Source organism: Neolamprologus multifasciatus, chromosome 13 (assembly GCF_963576455.1).
Source record: "Neolamprologus multifasciatus chromosome 13, fNeoMul1.2, whole genome shotgun sequence".
Lineage (NCBI taxonomy): Eukaryota > Metazoa > Chordata > Actinopteri > Cichliformes > Cichlidae > Neolamprologus > Neolamprologus multifasciatus.
This window is the reverse complement of record NC_140451.1, coordinates 29,541,541-29,558,481: the sequence shown is the minus strand read 5'-3', so window position 1 is coordinate 29,558,481 and position 16,941 is coordinate 29,541,541. Positions and strand designations below refer to the sequence as shown.

Here is a 16,941-nt window from a genome sequence, read left to right as displayed (position 1 = left end):
AATGGTGTATTTAATTAATTCATTATGGCAGTCTGGCGTTCCATATATGAAAAGCACACACCATAGCATTAATACATGTTAAAAAATAACATTAGATACATCTGAACATTTAAACATAAATAACTTGTATGAAAAAATAATTAATTTTAAAAAACACCGTTGGAAAACATATCCTCTGTGTATACACATTTTCATTTAATGAGAGCATATCTATTATTCCATATTGGTGTTACGTGTAGCGTAAAAATATGTTTCTCAACCAGTTTCGAATATATAAATGAATTCAAATCATAATAAAAAGTCTATTCCTCCTAAATTTTGAAATAAAAAACAAATAAGGTTTGTTAAACCAAAAATAATGATCTACTATTAAGGAAGGGTTTTAACCATTTTAACTTTAAAACACCAACACCAGATGGCATCTGTCATTCTGACAAGACTAGCATATGCCATTATGTCATTCAAGGTTATCAGGCAAACAAAAGAAATGTGCAGGATGGTCAGCAGAGTACAGCTGAGACACAAGGTCTGATGCAGTGTCCTGCTGACTAGGTGAGTGGATGAATAAATACAGAGCTGCTTGCTGTTCCAGACAGCAAGCAGGAACTCAAAGTCCCACAGGACCTTACCTCTGTTGTTGTCAGTCACGTGTGGTGGTGTCTCCCATAGTCACAAAGGCACAGATGTTCCTCACCACTTGGTTGTGCCTCTCAGTGCATGCCGTCTCAGTTTGCATCTTACAGTCTGGCAACGTGTGTTTGATAGTCTGCAGGGCACCTTTGCACAGTCTGCAACTTGGGTCCTGTCATGTATGCTAGACTCATGCCTCTTTGGAAGCAGTACTTATGGCCTCTTCTTCTGCTGCCATGATCTGATTTCTGTGCTGCCCTTTAAGCAGGCCTTTTCAAGCCACTTCTCGGCTTCAGGCATTTCCTCTATCAGTCAACAGCACATCACATGTAAAAGCTTGGTCTTCTATGGCAGTTCCTTTTCCTGTTCTGCATATATACATGAAACAAATATTCTCTGAACACAAAAGCTAAATATGAACCTCCTCACCATTCCTTGTTGTGTTGAGTGTTGCAGAATTCATCTTGGTGTATCCACCTGCCTTTGGGAGAAACCTGATTGACTCACTCTCACCTATGACTAAAATCCATTTCAGATCCTAGCTTCCAAAATCTGTAACTGCAGCAATACCAACCACAGAGACACCAGAGACATGTGTCTATGTTATGCTATTAAAGTGAATGTAGTGTATTTATTTTCCTTTATTTATATTTATTTTAATGAGATATTCTACTTTCTCAGTGTTCTCGTCTTCTGGCCTGTGGTCTGTTTCCATATTCTAAATAAACACCCAGATACTTGGAGCGCTGATGTTTTTATTCAACTCGGTCTCTGAAGTACATATTTACCGATTTCACACGAATGATACCAGGCTACATGTATGTTCTTCACACATTAGCACAACACGGAAAACACTTACAACAACATGACAGTAGACATGCACAAAACAAGGCAGTGACAGGAGTCAGCACTGGTGGCTCACTGTGCCGAACCACCACTGGCCTGAACACAAACCAATCACAATGGGTGATTTCACCGATTTGACAGGGTGTGGGGATGCGGAGAGGACAGTGAGACAGAGGAGGAGGAAGAGAAGAAGGAAAGGAGAAAGGAGAAGGAGAGAGAGCTGAGGGGCTAATACCTAAAATAGTAAGACAAGTCATAACACTGAGCACCATAATAAACAATACATATGTTCAGTATTGACAATAAATATCAGAAATCTCATAAATAATATTTCTCAATATTTTTTTTAATAACATATTTCCTTAAATCTCATGTAAGCTGCAAACTTTCCCATCATTTACCTTTCTGGTGTGGACACACACTCTTTCTCTTTCACACACACACACGCGCATGCACTCTTTCTCTTTCACACACACACACGCACACACACACACGTTTTCTTTCCACTCTTACTTTTTAAGTACAATTCTGTCCAGTGTTACGAGAGCAATACTGCAGGACCGGGAGACACGGGGTGATCTTAAGGTGATTTAAAGGTGATGCTTAGCTCATTGGGGGGCAGGTCACATGCAGACTGATATGTACAACTGTAAACTCCTTCACCTCCCACCCTCTTTCATCTTTCTGCCTTTACTTTATTCTACTTTCACACATCCATTAAGATACATGTCTGTCTCTTGTCCCATCATTTAATCCCCTCCACTCTCATCTTCCTTCTCTCTTCAATGCCCCCTTTCCCTATCCCCCCCCCCCCCCCCCCCCCCTTTGTTCTCTCCCCTCTTCTAAGTGTGTCTATTTCAGGTCCCCAGCGTCCCCCTGGATGGTTTTCTTGATGCGTAGCAACATCGTGGTCAGCCACTGGTCCAGGCGAGACACAGAATCAAACTCCTTCACAGCCTCCGTGAACGCCTCGCTGTTCTGCTCCTCGTGGGCTTCTAGCAGTTTCTGTTGCACAGAGGAGTGGCGAATAGGCGATCGTTCATGGGGAAAAACACACACAAATGGCACAATTAAGCTCTGATTAGTAGCAGCAGTGTTTTTAATGATCATATTCTGTGGGCTTTCCTTCACATCATAATGTTCTTATGACTATTTATATTAAATACTATTGAAAGAAATCTACATGTTTGATTTCAGTGTCTAAACTTAACTAAAAGTGCAATATCTGAAGACATATCAACTGGAGTTGGAGTAAGGCTGGGCTGTACCTTTGTGCAATGCCAGTGTGAACTAGAGATGGCACGATACCACTTTTTTATGTCCGATACCGATACCGATATCATAAATTTGGATATCTGCCGATACCGATATGAATCCGATATAGTGTGTTTTTTAAGCAATTAAATAAATAAATAACAACACTAAAGTTATTCTGTTATACCTGTATGTAAAAAATACACTGCGCCCAAAATATTTCATAGTTCAGCAACACTGATCAATCTAATAAACTTAAATCCTCCATCCTCCCTATTCTGGTATTTTAAAGAGTACTTAGCAGAAATATTAAGCAACCTAACTAATAGGGTTGCAAACTCCCAGCAAAAGAAAATAGGGAACCACCCTCCACCTCATGATGCTTAATCGATGTAATCAAATTTAATTTGATGCAGGGGGGAAAATGCACAAAAATAAATTATTTTTCAAGAATAATTAAATAGATTCAACATCTTTCTTCAACAGAACTGCAGACTGCACAGATGGTATCTTCCCAAAGGAAAAAGTAGTATAGCTTACTAGGGTATATTAGACTTAACAGTTACTATATACAGTAATGGACTTCTATACATTTTACATCAGATTAAAACTTTGGGTGTAAAATTCAGATAATTATTTATTAAAAGCTCGACATTTTAAATGAGAATAAGAAAGAAAAGTATGTCTTTGTGCCCCCTTTTCCCTGTTCATAACCTATCGGCCCCCCTGGCTAAATTTTGCTAGATCCGCCCCTGCACAGTTACCAGCCGTCAGCTACATAGAAAAGGATCCTGGTGTAGAAAGTAATATTAAATACATTCTAACAACAGCTTATCAAGCTTAAACGTGCTGCTGTTGTTCAGCCGCTGGTTTCCTCTTTCTGGCGGGAAGTGGGCCAAAAACTAAGAAGAGAGACGGACTCTCGACAGAAAAGCCGATCAGCTGATCATTAATCAGTTTCACATTGAAGTAGCAGCAGGAGAGAGAGAGAGAGAGAGAGAGAGAGGCAGTCGCTCCATATATCGGTTGTTAAGCTTAACGTAGGAACGCTTTACAAACATTCAGAGATGAACTTACACACTTGCTTTATTTCTCTCTGGGAAAACTTCCTCGGAGATAAAATGCTGGCTTGCTAGCGAGGCTACAAAAACACACAGCCGCTCTATCACGTGATGCACACTGCTGCTACGTGCTACGGTTATGAGCCGAGTTACGTCGTGTCGCAAGTTTTGTGAGGTGCTTTTTTGATATTTAATGGATCGGATTACATTTTTTATTTCTCGCCGATATCCGATCCAGTAATTTGGGTCAGTATCAGACCGATACCGATACGTAATATCAGATCGGTCCATCTCTAGTTTGAACCACAAGATGGTGCACCAAGTCAATGCGATTTCTATTTAATCACGTAAGTCAAAGATGGAGAGCTACAAAAATATACAACAAACACTTGAAAACATTTCAATGCATCCACTAGTAAACAAAGTTTAGTCCAAACCTTTGCAGAGGTTAAAAATAAAAAATTACATTTAAATTTTCCAGGAATTTCTTTCATAAATCATTGTCTGCTTGTTGTAAAGAGAGTTTATATCATTTTTCATAAAATTATTCTTTCAGCGTAACAGATTTTATAAACCGTTAAAACCTTTAATAAAATATTTATGCAAACTTAGAAAGTTACGTTGAAAAAAAAAACAAGAAAAGGTAATTTACCTTTAACAGTTTGAGCTCTCTGGAGTCTGAGAAGGCTGGAAACATCTCTTCATACTTCTCGATGGCCAACTGAAACACACGGGCGTTAGTGCTAAGGGTACGTGTAAACTGATTTCTGCAATGAACAATTAAGCATGAAACCCGACCCACAAATGTGTCTGTGCGGACTCAGTGGCTGCCTATAGTTGTTGTTTGTTGTGTTACCTTGGCATTGAGCTCATCCACAATGAAATGACAGAGCGATGCCTTAAAGAAATACTCTTTTGCGTTGTACTTGAGTAGGGGATTGTCCATGGTGCTCATTGCAACCTAAAACACACATGGAGGCACAAACATTAACCAAAGTGGGCAAATGTCATAAACGACCAGTTTTTAGAACCCTCTCTTTAACTTGATACATTTTTACATTTTTGGTCACTTATGCTCTCTTTTGTTACTATTAGTAATACAATTTGAAATGGGATGAAACATTATAAAAAAAAAAAGGGTTCTTTTCAAATATAATAATAACTTAACATTATTGCATTTATAAAAGCAAAATGGGTATAACAATCAGTTGTTACCTGCTCATAGATTTCAATCGCTTTCTGGTACTGCTCCAGCTGAGCGCTGTAGTGTCCAACCTTCAGAAGACATTTGTTAGCTGAGCTGAAAAGACACAAACAAGAAATGTTACTTTAATAGCTGCTGTTTCTTTCATACTGAATCTTCCTACAGATGACTGACAGTTTTTTACCCACAGACTGTATACAAAGCGTATTATCCAGCTGTAAAGACCATCAGGCTTGGCTGAGTGAGCATCACTCAATGACCACTTCATCATATTGTACGAGTGGCAGCTTTAGCATGAAACACTCCACCAGTGTCAACAATATCACAGTCACATTAATACATGTATAGTTATACATTTTCCCCTACAAGGGCTATAACCACTGATTATATTTTAATTACAGATCATGTTCTCAGTTTTTTCTCAATCAGACTAAAGTGTGGTCCATCAAACTCCAAGAAACACAATTTTCGCCAAATCAAAAGAAATAAGAGTCCAAAACACAAAAATACCAAATAAGCAATAAAATCAGCAACCCCACTTCCAGATTAACCCTCTGTGTAAACTCTTATGTTTTCCTTTGTCCGTTGTTCAGTTGTCTGTAATCAAACTCTGGTTGGATCCTTCCAAGTTTTCACAAAATGATAAACTAGTTTCATAAGTATGCTGATGAATATGGGGTAAATTTAGTAGTTGAACACAATAGGTCTGCAAAAAAATGTATAAAGATAGCATTAACATCCACAGTTAGTTTAAGAGAGAGCAACTCCAGGAAACAACAAACAGGGGCAGAGAAGAAAGAAACTGTCATGGCCCCCGTGTCTCGCTGGCTGGCTCAGGCTGTATCCCAATTCAGGGTCTGCAGCCTTAAAGTACGCAGCCTCAACGATCCTCAAGGGCCGCGTACTTAAAGACCGCTAAGGCCGGAAGTGCGAGGCTTGTGAAATGGGACGGTCTAGCCTCCGTTGCGCTGCCCAGGTTGCCTAGCAACCATGATACTAACAGCTGGAAACGTTTCATACAGCTTTGTTTGACAGAAATGAAGGAGAAAATCTTTTGTTCATTTGTTTGTTTGTTTCTACATGAGCTTTGATCATTCTCTGTAAGATTAAGCTCAGCTATTGAACAGTGTATATTTTAAAGTAAAGGCTTTAAAACCAAGTTAGTACAAACGTCACTAATGTCACATAACTTTGCCGACATGTGGCCAACAGTAATGTTTTAATGTTCTTCGTTATTAAACATTCGCACATAAATAAGTGACATAATATTCAGTACTTACTTAAAGTTTACTCTTCGGGCGCCCCTCATCCGCCGTTTTTTGCGGCAAAATTATCCACACCCACCGCCGCGCTATGCATTCTGGGATATGTTGGGCCACGAAGTCTACACCGCCACGTCCTTAAAATTCAGGGAAATGAAGGACGCATTTGAGGGCCGCATTTCGAGCAGCCTTCGAATTGGGACAGCCTTCGTCGCGTCGCGGTGACGTAATCGGCCTTAAAATGCGGCCTTTAAGGCTGCAGACCCTGAATTGGGATACAGCCTCTGTGCTAGGCAACATGTTTTTTTGCTGTTTTATGCTCTCTGTCTTTCGCTCTCTCTCCTCTGTCTGGGCAGAGCTCATCACAGGCTCCTGCCTCTGGCCCACGCACCTGTCTCTAATCACAACACCTGCTGCTCATCTCCTGCAATCCTGAGCAATATTTAAGATGGCAGTTCTGTGCTACTTGTCACTGGATCGTTGAGTATTTTATGTTAGTCTGGCTGGCAATTTCTGATCTGAACCTGTGTGTTTATCTTAGTCTGTTTCTAACCGAGTCCTTTGTGTGAATAGATCTTCCTGGACCCGTCCCTGTAAACCCAAGGGACCTGAGAGCTTTTGAGTGGCAAAGTGCTTAGAAGCGCGAGCGCCTACAGAAGAGAGTGGAGTGTGTGTGGATCTTTCCCTTTCCCACGGACCCTGGAGCCCTGGTCCCCCCGCCCCCCAATCCCTGCAAGCTGTACATATTTGCAGTTGGTGTTTACTGTAAATAAAATCACTGCTTTGCAAAGGATTCCTGGTCTGCGCCTGAGTCCATTTGAGTAACCTGAAAAAAATGGTCTTTCTACTTTTAGTAATAGAAATAATTGTTTATTAGAACTGTTTTTTTAAATTAATATTCTAATTTATCAACCTGCAAATGGTAATGTGTTGTTTTTAACCCATTATTATGTCAAAAATTCCAGTAATTGTGATCTACCAAGAAGATTTGTGTAATCATACCCACACAGAGACGTTCTGCTGTTTCTGTGTACTCGATCATTTACTGTCATCACATCAGCTTTAAATCACAACTTGATTTTACTTAAAATAAATAAATATTTTGTGCGTTGTTTAGTTTCTCAAATATGTTTAAAATTGACTTGAGTTCATGAAAAATGTGTCTAAGATTGAAAGATGCGAGACAAATCTCTAGTGGCCATTTTCAATGCTGAGTCACAGCTCAGCAACATCCAATAATTGTAAATGTTTTGCTCTTATATCTGTTTTTTTAATTGCCCCATTATGTATGTACTATATAGTTATTTAGCTTTTAGCTAAACAGCTTGTTTACCTGTTAGATTCTTCTCCCTTGTAGTAGTCTGCTGCCTGCTCGTAGTGGGCAATGGCCTGAAAACACACACAGACGAGGACATTCAGAGCGTCGCACATAGATCCAAAATCTTTTCATCCCAAAGAAACGGAGGAAGTCCTTTTACTCCCCACTTTACCTTCTCAATGTCCACCAGCTCTGACTCATAAATCTCTGCTATAGTGATGTGATGTTTGGCTGCAATGGTAAACCGACCCTGTAGTCAGCACACACACACACACACAGATAGAAGAGGCAGTACAGGACATTAATCACAGGAAAGACTGAGATCATTGTCAGAGAGTGAGATGTAATGGCTGGCAGAGGTCTTACCATGTCAGTGTAGATGTCAATGGCCTGATTTAAACAGTTGATAGCCTCTGGAAAGAGACAGATGAGAGGGTAAGGAGGGCTTTTATAAATACAAAGAAGATGGAAAGTGTGCTGAACGCCCGAAGTCAAATTAATAATCTCCAATTTCAGTTTCCTCCCTATGTGACTGTTAACCTGATAACCCGCTGTATTTTATTAAGCTCATCACCAGGAAGCAGGAAGTCTGTCACAACACAACCCAGATATTAATTTTCCTCGAGCAAACCAGGGACCCATTTTAATCTTCCAACAATCCCACCGCTGGGCCCGAACCTGTCGGTGAAATGCAGTGATGCAGAGGCTTCCCCTTTCACCACGTAGCTTTACACTTTTGTAGTTGTTCTGAGGAAACTGAGGAAGTGTAAACACAGCACATTCGTTTAGCACATCTGTGGGGTCAGCTTTAACCTCTTTAATATCTCAGTTAAAACTGTTGCAATTTGCTAAAACTGTTACTGCATTTTGGGGGGAATAGGAAGCAGCTCCACCAGAAACAGGACTTTCCTGCTTTGAACATCTTACATAGAGGCAAAGAAATGAACCAGTGCTGTCACATAGTAACTGTTTAACCAGTTTTTACATGTAGTTTTCTTTACCTAAACAGCAAACACTATTCTTTGGTTAAATTGTCAAGACATTTTATGCATCCTGCCTCATTGAGCTCCATTGTAGAGCCCAGTCAGCTCCAGTGTTCACAGGCTCCTGTTTTTCCTGTTTCTTTGAACTCTTTAAAATCTTCTTTTTACTACTTTAAAAAGTGTTGAATGAATGTTTTATGGAGCCAGGCTGTGATATGTTTAAACAGCAGAATTTGCTGCCCAATGTTTAGAGAAGCTTTAAACGTGTAAACCCACAAACAAGAACAAGTAAGAAAAAATGGATAAAGACGGACAGTAAAGAGTTAGCGCAGCTCAGCTAATCCAATTTTAATCTAATTACCATTATGGATTCCACTGATTATAAAAACAAGCATATCTTGTTGTAATGTCACTGTAATATCTTTCCATTACAATGATGCACTTTCAACCCTCTCAAAAACTCCAAACTCACTCCTCTGACAGGATGTGGAAAGTTTTTTCTGCACAACAACAGAGCACCGACATTTATATAATGCTTTTCTAATCTAATCAAATGTTGGTTTCCAGCACAAACGCTGATTATCACATATTCTACAACCAGTTTAAGAAAATCAGCATATTGAACGTAGATTAAAGCTCTGACACACCCATATTCAGTCCCGTCTGCCTAAACCTGGTTCTACTGGAACTTTCTTCCCTCTAAAAGGGAGTTTTTCCTCCCCACTGTCACCAAGTGTTTGCTCATAGGGGGTCATGTGATCGTTAGGGTTTTCTCTGTATTACTGTAGGGTCTTTACCTCACAAACATAAAGCACCTTGAGGCACATTTGGATACTTCTCATTAAACATTTTACTTATGTTGCACTTTGTGAATAAAGGGTGAAGAAATCCAAGAAAATTGGCAAATTTGGGTATAATTGTGGCTAGAGGGGGACAGTTTAGATGGTCAGTTTAATTCTAGTGCCTTTTCTGTTGCTCCTCCCTTCTCCACTTGTTAAAGCGACAGGTTTTAAGTACAGAAATCTGAGTAAAGCCAGATAACAGAGTAAGCATCAGGAGGTAAATGATAAGAGTCCTTGAACAAAAAAAACAACAACACACTGATTTTATCTCCGGGCTGACATAAATGGATGGTTTTATCTCCTGAACGTCAACAGCACCTATTAAAACTGGATCTCACTCGGCTCATCTCAGAGGAGTGAGTTTGGTCTGATTAAAATCAAGGCAATTATCTGCGTATCAACCAAGTAGCTTCTAGCCAAACATCGGTGCACCACAATGTTGTTCTTACATAACAAAAGTCATGTTTTATGTCAGCAGACCTTTCCGACACAGCCCCAAACAGACCTGTGTCTCCTCTCAGCGACCAACCATCGTCCTGTTATCAGGCAAATGTGTAAATCTGTGGTGCAACACTAAAAGGAGACATCATGCACGGCCTAAATGTAAGTTTGTAGAGGTCACTCAGCCAGATGTGTGTCTGTGTGACAGAAGCACTCACCCTGTGGGTCGGCCTTCTTGTAGGCGTTTCCTGCATCGACGAAGCTGGTGGCAGAATCCAGTTTGTTCTGAAGCTGCATGTGGAGCCGAGCGGCCTGACAGAACGCGTTCCCAGCAGCTACAAACACACACACACACACATGCATTACACGACCACGCTCACGACTGACTGTGTGGACGGACACACATCAGGCTGCATCAAAACACACATCCGAACAGCTAAATTCTGCACAGCGTGAGCTATTATTGGCACATCTGGCATATCCAGAGCACAGGGTGGCTCCTGCAGACAAAATCTCACTGATCAGTCCATGTTTGAAGATCTCATTGCTGTATGTGGTAACATGATGTTTTCTACAGGCTGTTGAATCATTCATATGCTACTAAAAAGCAGAGGGTAAAAGCATTCAGATACATGTGCGTGTCTGCATGTGGGTGTTTGTGTGGGAGTCATCTTTTTTTTGTAAAGCTTTTTTTTTACTGTCTAATGAATGTGACGCATGTACTTGTGTGTAGATAGTGTGTGTGTGTGTGTGTGTGTAGATAAGTGTGTGTCACCCACCACTCCAGTTCTTTGCCATCTTAAACATGTTGGCTGCTCTGGCGTACATTTCGCAGGCGTCCTCCACCTTATGGTTCCCCCTAAAACACACAACAAGGATGCACATAAAAAGCAAAGTCAAACAAAATGTATAATTTCTTTTGTCTGTTTTCATCAACCTCATTTTTGAACCTGACATAAATGTTATTTTTTTAATGTAAATTTACTTCAACACTACAAGTTATTACTACAGCTAGGGATGCAACGATACCAATTTTTTCAAACCGATACGATACCGATACTTGGACTTGCCGATACAGAGTACAAAAACCAATACTTCTACCACACACACACACACACAAATGCAATGAATTGGAAGACAGGTTTTATTTTATTCTCTGCCGATAAAAAATAAAATCTTAATAAAAATGACCACAAAAAAAATTTCAAGTGAAAAATAAGCACTTCTGTTAAATTATTGCAGAGTGTCCACATTGTAATTTAACAAAATATCACTGAACTATTGGCACTGTCTCGAGCTTTCAGAATAATAAATAAACATTTCTGTTTATTTATTATACTTCATATCGCGGCTCGAGTATGCTGAGAAGACGGTGCAATCCTATTTTCCACGACCGGCATTGGCTGGTCATCCAGAGTAATAAAATGAGTCAGAGCCTCTGTTATTTTAACGGCCCGTGGATTTTCTCTTGACATTTTTCTTCGCTTTTCCAAAACCTGAGTTAAATTTGGCTGTTCCGGTCCACACTGCTGACATTTTGCTTAGCCTAGCTACAGCAGCCTCCAGTTTCTCTTTTTTATCTGGAGCCGCCAGTCTCACTCGCCTAACCCTGTGCCTGTTTAGTGCGGGATGTCCCCCTAGTGGCTAATCTAAAAAACTACAACAGAAATAACAAGCCACCCTCTGATAAATGAAATAAGTTAGTATCGGTTCTTGGTATCGGTTAACTTTTACGAGTATGAGTACACACACATTTTACAGTATTGGCCCTGATACCCGATACCAGTATCGGTATCGGTGCATCCCTAACTACAGCTCTTCCAGTTTAAGGACATACGTGCTGAGAGGACAGAAACCCCTCCAGCTGACACACTCTCAAGTCTCAAATCAAATCCTTTTTCTCTTGCATATTGTATTGCTGTGCACACAGATACTTGCTGCACAACTCAAACTATATTTTTCGTTCCTGTTTGATAACCGTGCTCATCTGTGCATCATATTTCTTTCTGGTTTTACTACATGAAGCCTGAATTAGGTCACAAAGTATTTACGTCACACTCCTCAGGACAGAGGACTGGTTTGCATCTAGAAAAAAAGGAGGACAATAAACCAAGCAGACATAAAAACGAGAGAGGCAGGCTGCTGATTTGCTGATTAGAAATGGATAAAAGATGCATATTTCTCTTGCAATGAGAAATGTAATCTGTTAAATGTGATTTAAATATGAGAAGGACCATTTCCTCAATATTGCACACATTTTTATCTTAAAAAAAACAACTCAATGATTTATTTTCTGTAAAAAAATGCAAAAACAAATGTGGAAAACAGTGTTAGGGAGCAAAAATGAAAGCGATATTGCACGGTGTTCTTTGCGTGCAAACCTCGACAAACAGACAAAGTTAAAACCCAACAAGGATCCTTCTCAAGCTCATTGATAAATAAAAACTGTAGATTTTGTTCAGCATTTGACATTTCGTGGCTTTGCTACTTCCCTCAATATTTATACAAAAGTCTTGAAGAAAATCTTTCACAAAAGATTTCAAATTAAAGGCAAGTAGCTCTGAATCATGAAAAAAAGAAGGGGCTTTGTTCAGCAACAACATCTGCACCTTTCTGTAGGAAAATAAATGCAGCTTTTAAATTATACATCAACACTAATTAGATGTATGATATGATATGGCATCACAAATCTACAACCTACCTCTGGTCACAAAACAGCCACAGCTTAACTCGTCTCATCTTTCAACGCAGGGGAGAAACTCATCAAATAATCATGGTATAGCTTATTGAGTGACCTAGTTCTCAATTCTAGGACATCAAATAAATAGCTCTGTGTCAAGTCCTCAGTTTTTTGTCAGCAATGTAATTTTGGACATTTTGTCACTGTACAATACCACAATGAATTTGAAATGAAGCAATCTGTATGTGTCTGAAGTGTTCGTGCATTAACTATCTAGAAATTGCTCACATTTTTATATGGTTTCTTCATTTTAATGACTCAAAAACTATTAGGTTCAAAAAGGACTGATGGGTTTAACTGTGACTATATGACGAATCAAACTCAATCAGAGACACTATTAGAGAGGTACATGACACTCAAAGTATCCTGAAGCAGAAGCTATGGGAAGCTTTTTTAAAAGTAAAGATGGTGCCAGAAAAAAACACATTTTAAAACCTTATTTTGGGAGAGGTGAGAAAACTTTGATCTCTGACATGCAGTTTTTAATATCCTAGTGGTCAATAAAATTAAAGTTAATTATGATAATGCTTCAAAATAGTTGCCCGAAAAAGTGCCTTTAGAAGAGCTTTGGCTCAGTTTATAGTCCAATGAGGTGTGGACACAACTGTTGTAGAGTTAGAAGGAAAATTATTAAAACTGTCACAATGACTATCTATCTATCTATCTATCTATCTATTCTTTTATAAATATGCATATATAATAGGGCTGCCACAAACGATTATTTTGATAGTCGACTAATCAGATCATGCATCCATTGGACGTAAAACGTACAGCTTATTGCACCAGCAGCATCTGCTCTTATATAACTATCATTAGCTTACAGCTTTAAGTGTTTAAGGTATGTGCTAAAAATAAAGACAAGATGATAGTTTATTAAATTTTAATGAAATTTGCAGATTGTTTCAGTGAAGTTTAATAAACTCCTTGCTATCTAAAATATAACAGGACACCGGAATATATTCTTGAGCATCTCACACTTCTGATAATCAGTTGTCTTCTTGACGTTCATACAGCTGTGTAAAAACTATAACTTTAATCTCAGCCAAACCGATTTAGTCAGGAACAAATAAAATACCAAAAAAAGCCAAACAATAATATTTTTAAGCTATCTAAGTAACTTATATATATTTAACCTGAGTAGCGAAAGACGGCAGTGGGTTTGAAAACGATTAGCCGGGAGTCCGGTGTTCTCACGGGCTCTAGTGAGCCTTGCTCCGGGCTAGCTATCGAGCTAGTGGGTAACAGACGTCTCCGAAAACGTCAGAGCGCTTTTGAAAATATGTGGTGTCTTGATAAACCGAGCAGATATTTGAGGTTTACACAGCTACATTCTCACCTGAAAATATGTTAAACGTTTATTTTGTGACCCAGAAAGAATAATAAGAGTAATATTAAAACTAACTAGCTGCCGCCATTGTTGTAAACTGAGCTGGGCTGCGCTGTCACTACCCGATCCGTACCGGAAACCCGATCGGTTCCCCGCATGCGCAAATCTCACGTCACTTCCTCTCTTTGCCAACATTGCGACATTCAATATATTTGAATGATACGGTTAGCGCCCAGTTAGCTCCTAGCATTTCTCAGCAGCTCTGCCTCCTTTCCGACTACCGGGTCATTTAAACAATGGATAATCCGTATACAAACAAATTCATGCTTTTCTCCTCAACAGAGAGCGTCCCCCGATTGAATAACAGCGCCGTAAAATAAGAAGAATGGCGCCTAATTACAGAGTTAATAATACAGACGTTGTAATATGTCACGTGAAGATTCAGCAGCCAGATGAAGTGTTTACTGACAACTGACAGTGATAGCGGACATCATCATCACTATTCCAACAATCCTCTCCACACAGACAAGCATAAACACACTCGATTATCACTAAATCAAATTAAACACACGTTTGTAATGACGCTAATTCAGTTTACAATAGGGTTCATTCGCTCAGTCAGCAGGTGGCCGATTTGTACGGTCTGACTTTGCACATGCGCAGTAAGGATCGGGGAGTCCCGATCCGTAACTATCTTTTTGTTTTTCGTTTTTGTCTACATTGTACTGAAATGCTTCATTATTGCAAACATTTTAAGATATACTTATTATTCTTAACATCTTAACAGATACTCTGACCCATAACTATCGTAAAACGCTACGACCGGAAGTAGACACCTTTCGCGCATGCGGGGTACCGATCGGGTTTCCGGTACGGATCGGGTAGTGACATGCCCTATGAATTCTTGGACACAGCTTCTTCTTCTTCAGGGTTTAACGGCAGCTGACATCCTTGTACATGCAGTGCTGCCATCTTCTGTTTCAGTCCGTTATTACACGCTTAAATCCTACTACTTATTCCTGCGTCTTTTGTGATCTTACAAAGCTTCAAACGACGTGTTGACTATTAAATCAGTTGTCTACGATTTTGATAGTCGACGTAATCGTGACTAGTCGACTAATCGTGGCAGCCCTAATATATAAACAAAGATTTAGGACCTATAATATAACTGTATTTTCTGATACTGTATGCCAGACTTGGTACTCTGGTATTAACCATAAACATTTACCATAAAAGACTATATGGGATTTAGTGTCTGATCGTGGCTACTCCTCCTTATTCTTTCATGGTTATTTACCATAACCAGTTCTGCTTTGTTGGTCAGCTCACTTATTGTCGTGTGATCTATTTTAATGGCTTCTAGGTTCATATTACTTGCTTAATCTTCTGTTTGATTTTAGTTAATTAGATGTTCCTTAAAAAAATGGCTGATCATAAATCATAAAATCCTAAAACCCCATGTTATATCTCTAAATATGCAAGCTGTCAGTTGAATGGACCAAAAATTGAAATATTCAGAGTAGTCCATTAATTGAAAAAACAAAAAACAAAAAAACCCCCAAACAAATAAAATTATTATCCGTCTCTGTTGTGTAGTAAGAAAGGTTTTTCAGGGATCCTGTTCAAAACAACTCAGATGATTTCTCTTTTAAGTTACCAGTTTGTGTTAGTTATATTAGCCTGCATTATTTTTCTTGTCTTATTTCTTAAATAACGATAAATTCGTTAATATCACTTTATGTATAACTTTATAAAACCGACATGACTCTAACAGACACTCAGGTAATGCAGATTAATTGATTTTAGCATCTAAACCTTAAAGATAATTAGGGTAAATGCACATGTTCACACTGTGTCCTTATACCAACCTTTTACATGTCTGTTTGAGTTGAAGCTGGCTGCAATCATCTGACCCAAATTTATCAGATTGAGATAGTAAACAGTCAGATTTGGAGAGATTAATCTCAGAGACCATCGGGTCGGTTTGAATTTGGAGAGACCTGCTTTGCACAGAATACATGTTTTTCTTTTTTTTCCTCTTTATTACACAAAGAGCCCCCAGTTAATAAGTTGCCTCAAGCAAACCGGCTGTTTGTTATCAATGGTTACATCATATCAAAAATGATGGCTAAACATCCGCCCCTCCCACACGCGTGAAATAAGCTAACTCACTCCCATTCCCCCACACACACACACACACACACACACGAAGCAAATAAAAAACCAAAAAGAAAACCATCCCCCGCAAACACCGCATCACCACCGGCCTGCCTGCGCTGCTCTCCCCGCCTCCCTGCATCTTTGCCTCGGCCTCACGCTTCATCCAAACTCGCTCACCTCCAGCATCCTCAGCATCAGCACCATCCAGAGATGTGCCACATTTACATTTGCCAAGATGCACAATCTGCGGTGGCAGCCAGTGTTTCTGGCATGAAGCCGACTCCATGATTCGTTTATAAACGTTTAAAAAAAGGACACAATGTCATAGTGAAAGTTAGGCGCACCTGGTGGGATTTATAAGGAATAAATTAAAGGGTGACGATAAAATACAAAAGCGTGCAATGTAGGCTCATGTGCCGCTCGCTTCTGAGCGTCAGGCGCGTTATTTGTATATCACGGGCCTAATATAGACATAATAAAGCGGTCTGTCCGTGGAGAAGATGGGCCCTCTGTGCAGAGAGCCCCCTCCCCTCCCCACCACCACGACGAGCTGGTAAACAGAGGCAGAGAATCAGAGCATCCTTTACCCGAACATCCCTCCGAGGAAGGATCCGGACGCTTTGACCTTCTTGTCGGCTTCAGCCATCAGCTGCATGGCCTCCTTCTCTTTCCCGGAGTTGTCCATGACGAGCTGGGTGTCTGCCGCTGGAGGAGGGACGGGAGGAAAACAGGCCGATGTTCCGCAGTGGATGGAGAAGAGGAGAGCTGAGCAGAGGAGAGGAGAGAGGAGAGAGAGACGTCTCTGCTGGTTGCTGAGAGGCTGCAGCTCTTCTTCGACGTCGAGAGTGGAGCGTCAGTTGTGAGTCAATGGCA

The 16,941-nt window shown here is 39.9% G+C and overlaps 1 protein-coding gene across 1 annotated transcript; it reads right to left on the bottom strand.

Moving 5' to 3' along the window:
- Positions 1 to 1,368: 1,368 nt before the first annotated feature.
- On the bottom strand, positions 1,369 to 16,904 carry napba (N-ethylmaleimide-sensitive factor attachment protein, beta a). Its single transcript, XM_085182940.1, has 10 exons — positions 16,656 to 16,904; positions 10,621 to 10,700; positions 10,060 to 10,176; positions 7,942 to 7,988; positions 7,748 to 7,825; positions 7,591 to 7,646; positions 5,007 to 5,091; positions 4,648 to 4,752; positions 4,444 to 4,512; positions 1,369 to 2,481 (listed from the first exon to the last, which is right to left on the bottom strand). Exons 1-10 carry the CDS (start codon positions 16,751 to 16,753, stop codon positions 2,329 to 2,331), a joined length of 888 nt encoding a protein of 295 aa, XP_085039066.1. The 5' UTR covers positions 16,754 to 16,904; the 3' UTR covers positions 1,369 to 2,328.
- Positions 16,905 to 16,941: the final 37 nt, after the last annotated feature.

What these genes read in the sequence shown, in the direction of transcription:
- napba (XM_085182940.1), bottom strand. Translation starts at nt 16,753, where the DNA reads ATGGACAACTCCGGGAAAGAGAAGGAGGCCATGCAGCTGATGGCTGAA. An exon ending in AGCTGGTGGACATTGAGAAG is followed by an intron (nt 7,647 to 7,747) that starts GTAAAGTGGGGA and finishes GTGTGTTTTCAG; the next exon opens with GCCATTGCCCACTACGAGCA. An exon ending in GAGAGCTCAAACTGTTAAAG is followed by an intron (nt 2,482 to 4,443) that starts GTAAATTACCTT and finishes TCTGTGCAACAG; the next exon opens with AAACTGCTAGAAGCCCACGA.